The sequence below is a fragment of the Myotis brandtii genome, unplaced genomic scaffold (genome assembly GCF_000412655.1).
Source record: "Myotis brandtii unplaced genomic scaffold, ASM41265v1 scaffold4616, whole genome shotgun sequence".
Classification (NCBI taxonomy): domain Eukaryota; kingdom Metazoa; phylum Chordata; class Mammalia; order Chiroptera; family Vespertilionidae; genus Myotis; species Myotis brandtii.
In genome coordinates this window covers 5,584-15,803 of record NW_005367647.1, presented here as the reverse complement: position 1 = coordinate 15,803, position 10,220 = coordinate 5,584, and the positions used below count along the sequence as shown (strand labels likewise).

General features: G+C 37.5%; 1 protein-coding gene across 1 annotated transcript; it reads right to left on the bottom strand.

Moving 5' to 3' along the window:
* Positions 1 to 8,347: 8,347 nt before the first annotated feature.
* Positions 8,348 to 9,292, bottom strand: LOC102246671 (olfactory receptor 1440). The gene has a single exon (XM_005875417.1). It carries the CDS (start codon positions 9,290 to 9,292, stop codon positions 8,348 to 8,350), a length of 945 nt encoding a protein of 314 aa, XP_005875479.1.
* Between the last annotated feature and the right edge of the window lie 928 nt (positions 9,293 to 10,220).

Sequence of the window (10,220 nt, the reverse complement as noted above, 5' to 3'; positions counted from 1 at the left end):
TTTCTCTCTCTTTAAATCCTTGCTTTTGATTATTAAACCCAATACACAGGATCGCCCAATTGGGGTCACTAACAGAACTGCAGGGGAAAGTTGTTTTTGTGGAACCTAGGAATCAGAGCGGGGAGTAACGATCAAGGAACCAGCTCTGGGGCAGTCCATTCTCCCAAACCAGTATTAAGTGCAATAAGGAAAACAAAACCTAAATGCTGGCTAGAGAGGACTTATAGCCCTGGAGGTCAATCCAGAAACACTGCCACCCAGGGGCTGAACCACAAACTGACTCTTCTGTAAACACAAATAAAGGCAGTTAGGGAAACAAAGAAATACTGCCTGATTTAAAATCAGGACTGTGGTTTACAACACGGAGGAGCAGTGTGTCGCAGGGAACTTCAATACTCTCCTGAATATCTAACAGGACAAAGGCATGCCAAACAAAAGAGTAGAGGAAGTGAATGACCTTCACTACTGCACATTTTTATTTTTTTCTCCTTTTACTTAAGAAACTAATTTTTTTTCTTTTTTCTTCACCTGATTTTACCTTTTAATTATTACATTTTTGTTTTTAATCAGTATTAGTACTACTACTGTTTTACCTTTTTTTTTTAAGTGTCATTTTATTTTCTCTTTATTTTATTTTGGGATTAGTGTTCTACATTCTATTTTCATCTTTCCTTTAGCATCATTTTACTCTATCTCAACATTACCTTTATGCCAAAACTCTCTTCCTCACTTTCCCCCTTTTGTTGTCCAGTTTCTCTTACCCTATTCCTGCTTTAGAGTTTCCCTATTCCTACTTTTTACCCCCTGTTAAAATTTCACCCTACTTACATACCTAAATTTCCGATCCCCTGCTCTAAGTCCATATACACCTCTCTCTTCTCTTTCTTAACTATCCAAATTTTTTTTCTCTCTCTGACATTTAGTTGTTGTTTGCTTGATTGTTGATTATATTGGGGGTTTTTATGCTTGTTTGTGAGATTGTTTTGCTTTTTTTGTTTTTTGTTGGTTTTTTGGGGGAGAGGGGGATTACTTTTTGCTTCTGTTTTCCCTTGCCTCGCTTGATATTAATTGTTGTTTGTAGTTTGCATTCATCTCTAGGTATCTGTTTCTGGCATTTGTTGGGATTAGTGGCTGTTCTATTGGAGTTTTCTCCCCATATAAATAGTTTCTTCCCCTCTTCTATTTTATTCTCTTTCTTTTCGCTCTTACTTTTTTTTTCCTCTTCCCACTTTCATTTTTGCACTCCTTTTTTTCTCTCTTTTTCTCTTCTTTCTTTCTTATCCCCTAATTCTGTTTTCTCTGATGGTCACCTTTATTTGGGGTTATTAGTATCGCAAATACATTTGTATTCAGTGCCTTGTGCATTGTGCCTCGTTGTGTTGTATTTTGTGCCTTTAAATCAATGCAGGAGAGAGAGAACTACATAACCAGACACCCGGAGAAGACAGATCACAAGGAAACAAAGAAAGAGCCCGCATATGAAAGAAAAATAGGCATCACCAGAAAAGGAAGTAAACGAACTGGAGGCAAGCAACCTGTCAGAGAAAGAATTCAGAGAAATGGTGATAACGTGAATGGAAATAATGGAAGACAAATTCAACAATATGTGTAATAACCAAGAGGAAATGAAGAAGAACCAAGAAGAAATGAAAAATGACATCACTGCTATAAAGATCTCAATAGAAAGTATCAACAGTAGACTAGAAGAAGCAGAGGACCGCATCAGTGAGCTAGAACACAAGGTAGGAAAAAATACCCAAGCAGAGCAGCTTCTAGAAAAAAAAATTAAAAAGCAGGAGTAGAGCCTAAGAGAACTTTGGGACAACACAAAACGAAACAACATCCGCATGATAGGGGTGCCAGAAGGAGAGGAAACTGAGCAAGGAATAGAAAACCTGTTTGAAGAAATTATGACAGAAAACTTCCCTGATATAGGGAAGAAAAAACTCACACAAATCCAAGAAGCTCACAGAGTCCCAAGCAAAATGAACCCCAAAAGACCAACACCAGGGCACCTTACAATTAAATTGGCAAACACCAACGACAAAGTAAGAATCTTAAAAGCTGCCAGAGAGAGACAGAAAGTTGCCTACAAAGGATCCCCCATCAGACTATCAATGGATTTCTCAACAGAAACACATCAGGCAAGAAGGGAATGGAATGAAATATACAAAGTAATGCAAAGGAAGGGTCTCAATCCAAGAATACTATACCCAGCAAGGCTATCAATCAAAATTGAGGGTCAAATCAGAAGCTTCACAGACAAAAACGGTCTATAGGAGTTTATTACAACCAAACCAGCAATGCAAGAAATGCTAAAGGGTCCGCTGTAAAAAGAAAAAATAGGAAACAAAGAAGGAACACAGCGGTAAAGAACAAAAATGGCGACTGACTGATGGTGAAGGGATGGAAAAAGGTTTTTCATGCGAATGGAAGTGGAAAAAAAAGCTGGGTAGCAATACTTATATCTGACAAATTAGATCTCAAAGTGAAAGACATAAAAAGAGATAAGGAATGCCACTTCATAATACTACTAGATCAGATGGACTTAATTGACATCTTCAGAACACTTCACCCCAAAGCAACAAAATATACGTTCTTCTCAAGTGCTCATGGGACATCTTCAAAAATAGACCACATATTGGGTCACAAACAAAGTCTCCCCAAATTCAAGAAGATTGAAATCATACCAAGCATCTTCTCAGACCACAAGGGCATAATATTAGAAATAAACTACAATAAAAACAACCCAAAATACTCAAACACTTGGAAGCTGAATAGCATGTTATTAAATATTGATTGGGTTACCAATGAGATCAAAGAAGAAATTAAAAACATCCTGGAAACTAATGACAATGAAAACACAACAATCCAAAACCTTTGGGACACAATGAAAGCAGTCCTGAGAGGGAAGTTTATAGCTCTACAGGCCTACCTCAACAAACAAGAAAAAATGGTAGTAAATCATCTAAATCTACAGCTCAAAGAATTAGAAAGAGAGCAACAAGAAAAGCCCAGAGTGAGCAGAAGGAAGGAGATAATAAAGATTAGAGCAGAAATAAATGACATAGAGACCAAAAAAACAATACAGAAAATCAATGAAACCAAGAGCTGGTTCTTTGAAAGGATAAACAAGATCGACAAACCTCTAGCCAGGCTCACCAAAAAGCAAAGAGAGAGGACCCAAATAAACCAAATCAGAAATGATAGAGGCGAAATAACAACAGACCCCACAGAAATACAAATGATTGTTAAAAAATACTATGAACAACTCTACTCCAACAAACTAGACAACCTGGAGGAAATGGACATATTTCTAGAAAAATACAACATTCCAAAACTTAATCAGGAAGAATCTAAAAATCTCAACAGGCCAATAACTATGGAAGAAATTGAAGCAGTCATCAGAAAGCTTCCAGCAAACAAAAGCCCAGGACCAGACGGCTTCACAGGGGAGTTTTACCAAACATTCAAGGAAGAACTAAAACCTATCCTCCTCAGACTACTACAAAAAATCCAAGAGGAAGGAACACTTCCAAGCTCATTCTATGAAGCCAGCATCACCCTAATACCAAAACCAGGTAAAGACAACACAATGAAAGAGAATTACAGGCCAATATCCCTCATGAACATAGATGCCAAAATCCTCAACAAAATCTTAGCAAATCGGATCCAGCAGTACATCAGAAAGATCATACACCATGACCAAGTAGGATTTATCCCAGGGATGCAAGGATGGTACAATATCCGCAAATCAATCAACGTGATACATCACATAAACAAATTGAAGGAAAAAAACCACATAGTCATATCAATTGATGCAGAAAAAGCATTTGACAAAATTCAACACCCATTTTTGATAAAAACTCTCAGCAAGGTGGGAATAGAAGGATCATACCTCAACATAATAAAAGCCATATATGACAAACCCACAGCCAACATCATACTCAATGGACAAAAACTAACACCATTTCCCCTAAAAACAGGAACAAGACAGGGATGCCCACTCTCACCACTCCTGTTCGACATAGTACTGGAAGTATTAGCCATTGCAATTAGACAAGAAGAAGAAATAAAAGGCATCCAAATTGGAAAAGAGGAAGTAAAACTGTCCTTATTTGCAGATGACATGATATTATACTTAAAAAACCCTAAAGACTCCATCAAAAAACTATTAGACTTAATAAAAGAATTCGGCAATGTAGCAGGATACAGAATTAACGCCAAGAAATCTATGGCATTTCTATACACCAATAGTGAACTTGCAGAAAGAGAGACTAAAAAAGCAATCCCATTTACCATCTCACCAAAAAAATTAAGCTACCTAGGAATAAACTTAACTAAAGAGGTAAAAGACCTCTACTCAGAAAACTACAGGACGTTGAAAAAAGAGATAGAGGAAGACATAAAGAGATGGAAGAACATACCATGTTCTTGGATTGGTAGAATCAACATCATTAAAATGTCCATACTGCCCAAAGCAATCTATAAATTCAACGCACTTCCCATTAAAATACCAACGGCATATTTCACAGACCTAGAACGAACTCTCCAAAAATTCATCTGGAACAAAAAACGACCCCGAATAGCTGCAGCGATCCTGAGAAAGAAGAAAGTAGGTGGGATCTCAATACCAGATATCAAGCTGTATTACAAAGCCACTGTTCTCAAAACTGCCTGGTACTGGCACAAGAACAGACATATAGATCAATGGAATAGAATAGAGAGCCCAGAAATCAGCCCCAACCAATACGCTCAATTAATATTTGACAAAGGAGGCAAGAACATACAATGGAGTCAAGACAGTCTCTTCAATAAATGGTGCTGGGAAAATTGGACAGATACATGCAAGAAAATGAAACTAGACCACCAACTTACACCATACACAAAAATAAACTCAAAATGGATAAAGGACTTAAATATACGACCGGAAACCATAAAAATACTAGAAGAATCCAAAGGCAACAAAATCTCAGACCTATGCCGAAGCAATTTCTTCACCGATACAGATCCTAGGGCATTGGAAACTAAAGAGAAAATAAACAAATGGGACTACATCAAAATAAAAAGTTTCTGCACAGCAAAAGAAACCATCAACAAAACAACAAGAAAGCCCACTACATGGGAGAACATATTTGCCAACATTATATCTGATAAGGGCCTAATCTCCAAAATTTATAGGTAACTCATACAACTTAACAAAAGGAAGATAAACAATCCAATCAAAAAATGGGCAAAGGATCTAAATAGACATCTTTTAAAAGAGGACATTCAGAAAGCCAAGAGACATATGAAAACATGCTCAAAGTCACTAATCATCCGAGAGATGCAAATCAAAACAACAATGAGGTACCATCTCACACCTGTCAGACTGGCTATCATCAACAAATCAACAAACGACAAGTGCTGGAGAGGATGTGGAGAAAAAGGAACACTTGTGCACTGCTGGTGGGAATGCAGACTGGTGCAGCCACTATGGAAGACAGTATGGAGTTTCCTCAAAAAACAAAACATGGAACTCCCATTTGACCCTGTGATCCCACTTCTAGGAATATATCCCAAGAAACCAGAAACACCAATCAGAAAGGATATATGCACCCCTATGTTCATAGCAGCACAATTCACCATAGCTAAGATTTGGAAACAGCCTAAGTGCCCATCAGTAGATGAATGGATTAGAAAACTGTGGTACATCTACACGATGGAATACTATGCTGCTGTAAAAAAGAAGGAATTCTTACCATTTGCAACAGCATGGATGGAACTGGAGAGCATTATGCTAAGTGAAATAAGCCAGTCAATGAAAGAAAAATACCACATGATCTCACTCATTTATGGATAATAAAGACCATTAGAAACTGATGAACAAAAATAGATACAGAGGCAGAGCAGCATCAAACAGACTGTCAAACTACAGTAGGAAGGCTGGGGAGGGTTGGGGGGGGCGGTAAGAGATCAACCAAAGGACTTGTATGCATGCATATAAGCATAACGAATGAACACAAGACACTGGGGGGTAGGGGAGGCCAGGGGAAGGTCAAGGGGAAAAAAAAAGGATACATATGTACCACTCTTTATAATATTTTAAGCAATAAAACAAATTTTTTTTAAAAAGAAGAAATATATGGTGAATTTCTTCATTTCTAAAATGAAGAAAGGGGCTGCTGCCCTCTCCTCCTCCTGAATTCTGCATTTGGCTCAGTCCTGTGCCAAGAACATCTACTTGTTCATTAAGTGTCCTGTTGATGAATGATCTATCTGGACCATGCCACTGTGCAATGGGTGAGGGAATTGCAAGAATCCTGGCAATATTGGTCAGTTCTAACAGAACCTGAGGTAAGAGACTGTGCAGGGCTATGGAGTCAAACAAGGACACAAGTTGACTAAGATTGTTAGTTTAAGTGTATCATTTTTTGCTGATATGGGGCAGGGAAGTTTGTTTTGTATATGATTACTTCCCTCAGGAACAGGGATGGGTTCGTGTTTTACTTGATTTTTTATTTTCTAAGGAACTTTAAACTCCATGGCTCACTTCCTTTTTCTCTTTCATTATCAAATCACTAAGGAACACCCACAATAGACATGGTGCCTTCCCATGAATGTCACCCTTGGTCCTATACACCTGCCCAGTCTCTTTCCTTTTTTTTTTCTTAAACAGCTTTATTGAGGTATACTTCACATATTCTAAAATTTACCCTTTCAAAGCATATGATCCAGTAACTTTTTAGCATATTCAGAATTTTGCAATCATTTCCACAACCTAATTTTGGAATAGTTTCATCAAAAGAAGCGCCATACCCACTAGCAGTCACTCCCATTCCTCTCCACCCCTTCATCCCTAGGCAACCACTAATCTTCTTTCTGTCTATACAGATCTGCCTATCTGAAGGTTTAATTAAAATGGAATCATACAATATGTGGTCCTTTGTGCCTGCCTCTTTCACTTAAGTTAACCTTCTTGAAGCTGCTCTTTCATAGGCGTAGCCGTCCATCGATCCACTCCCTTGCATGTTCTCAGTTTAAGAAACTTAGGAACCTTTCCAAACCTCACTTTTATCTTCACTTTTAGACATCTACTTTCACTCACTGAAATAAAATATTAGGGCACTTATGCAAAATGGGATACAGGTATGTATAGCATTATCTTCCACATTTAGAATATAAAATAAAATTGAGATGTATAGTGATAAACAGTGCAAACCATCAGCAATCAGTGTTGCTTAGGAGCTTTTAACCTATTCTCAGAATCCTAAAAGCTACTAAACCCCATTCTCTTCTGCTAACACAGCAAAGAAAATACAACTTCTTCGAACACCTTATCTCAGAGCCCTAACATTCTCAATCATGGTGCTCAATTTTGTTAGCAGCTGAGAAACCCAGAACATAATGTATAATAGAATTAATAGATACAGGCAATTTTTCCCTAGGACAATACCACATAAAGTACTCTTGTGTCTTTAAAAAGATGATTAATGCAAAAATGTTAATCACATGTAGGTACAGAAGGGGAAACACACAGTTTTGTCCAAGGGTCTGTCTAATTACTGAGTCTCTATGATGACTATTTAGTCTCTGATTCTTTGTCATTCATCATAAACTTCTGCACAGGGATATGTGCCCTACAGTGCCAGTTCCTAATTCCCTTTTCTAGTTACATAGTGAAGATGAAAGAACAAAGGTGATGCTATAGCAATAGCAGACAAGGAATTGTCTAGGGATCCCTAATGAACCAATTGGTCAATCAAATATTAAATATGACAAACTGTAAGCATTCCTATTACAACAAATTTCTTTTTTCGTAAAGTTGACAAATCTTTGATCTGGTTTGGTTACTTTGCTTTGAACAAACTCACAAGTGAAGAAATTAATCCATAAATCCCACCAATAAAAAATAGGTTAAGTAGGAGAACTAACACAATTGTTTAGGCAATTCTTTGTTTAAAAAGATCTCTGTGTACTAATACCAATCTTTGCCCTACCTACAATGAGATGCTGTGAGGAGGCTGGTTGGTCTCCTGACAGCCTTGATCAGTACTGACATCTGTGGTCCTTAAGGTAGTATATGTTAGGCAGGGATAGACCATTGAGGGTGATGGGGCACACCACCTCTACTAACTGAAAAAATACTTGTGGATTGCTTGGCCAATTGATGTATTAGGTCATATCTGATGAAGGATGACAGATTGAGCTTCCAGATACTTCTCGTGCATTTTCCTGTCACTGTGCCACTTGTGGGTTTCCATTAGAAGAGCGAGGAAACTGTAACTCAGCCCACAATTACAAGAGCTGTAGGTCAATGTTTTAGGTGACATTTTCCTACACTGTACACCTGAAATAAATTTCATCATTAGTAACACCAGGAGAAGATTCTCTTCTTCCATCTGTTTAGGGCATCTTTGATTTCCTTGTTTCTCAGGCTGTAGATCAATGGATTTAGCATAGGGATTACAACAACGTATAATACCGACGCAAACTTGCTTTGGCTCAGAGAATCTCGAGAATTAGGATACAGATAAACAAAGGTACTAGAACCAAAGAAGAGTGTCACTGCGGTCAGGTGAGAAGCACAGGTGTTGAAGGCTTTGGACCTGCCTTCAGCTGAAGTGATCTTCAGAATGGTGGCAACAATATAACCATAGGATATCATAATAATGAGAGCAGATGAAAGCGCAAAGATTACTGTCAGCACAGACAACATGACTTGAACATAAAAGGTATCAGAGCAGGATAGGATTAGCAGCTGGGGCAAGTCACACAAAAAATGGTTGATGATGTTTGGCCCACAGAAATGCAGCTGAAGTAAGGCACACAGTTGGATAAATGAGCCAAAGAATCCAGTTACACTAGATGCTGCCACTATCTGCACACAGAGGGTGGGGGACATGATGGTTGTGTAAAGCAGAGGATTACAAATGGCAGCATATCTGTCATAAGCCATGGCTGTCAGGAGACAGCATTCAGTCAGACCCAGGCCAGAGAAGAAGAAATATTGCATGGTGCACCCCATAAAGGAGATGAATTTGTGCTTCTTGAAGAAGTCTGAGAGCATCTTGGGGGCAGTAGTAGAAACATAGCAGATGTCCAACAAGGACAAGTAACTGAGGAAAAAGTACATAGGTGTGTGCAGATTGGAGTTAGTACTGATGAGAGTGATGAGGCCCACATTCCAGGCCACTGTCATCAGGTAGATCCCTAGGAATATTGAAAAGAGGACAATGGTGAGCTTTGGAAATTCAGAGAATCCCAAGAGAATGAACTTCATAATCATTGTACTGTTTCTTCTCCCAATCATTGCATTGGTGATCCTAGAATCTGCAGGCAGAGAAGAGAATAAATCTCTAAGTCAGTTGTTATATCAATTTCTATTAAAATAAACTACCTTCTACCCACACTAAACATAGAGTCAAGAGAAATAGTGAGCCATTTTAAATGACACAACCCTGGGTAAATTTGCCTCTATATAGCTCTAATGGTTTTACGAGTCAATTTTCCCACATATAAAAGAGGATAATTACACTTTTCATTATTAACCCATAAGATTCTTTAAACACAAAATAAAGTATATTGACATTAAAAAAAAAACATTTAAACCGGTGCTTTGGAAATTTTAGGATATTAGTAATGGGGTTATAACTCCTGTGGAAAGCTTAGTGACTAAGAGCATGGCCTTAGATGTCATATGGCTGGTTTTGGATTGTGGCTCTGTTATCTGTGAGCTTTTTAACTCTGAACACATTGTCTATGATCTTTCTGCCTGTTACTTTATCTGTAAAATAGGGATGACAATAACAATAGGACCTATCTCAGAGGGCTCTTTGAGGTTAAATTAGTTCCATTATATACAGTGCCCACCATGCATATAGTATTATATGAAGTGATGTCAGTAAGGAATAGCTTCCTTTTTTAAAATATATATTTTTATTGTTGATAGTATTACAGATATATCCCATTACACCACTTTTCCCCCCTCCTAGGAAGAGCTTTCTTATACAATTTTGAAGCACTCTTTTGTTTGTGAAAAACTTAAATGTTAAAGTGCTGGTCTTAGAGATAACATTATCAGACTATTGTTGAATTATTGTTACAAATCATTAACAAATTTATAACTAAGAAACATTATAATTGAAAACCAATTATATATTTATAAACTATTAAAAAGTTAAATAATAAATTATAACAGAAATTATAAAACATTTGCAACTTAAATATATTGAGACATA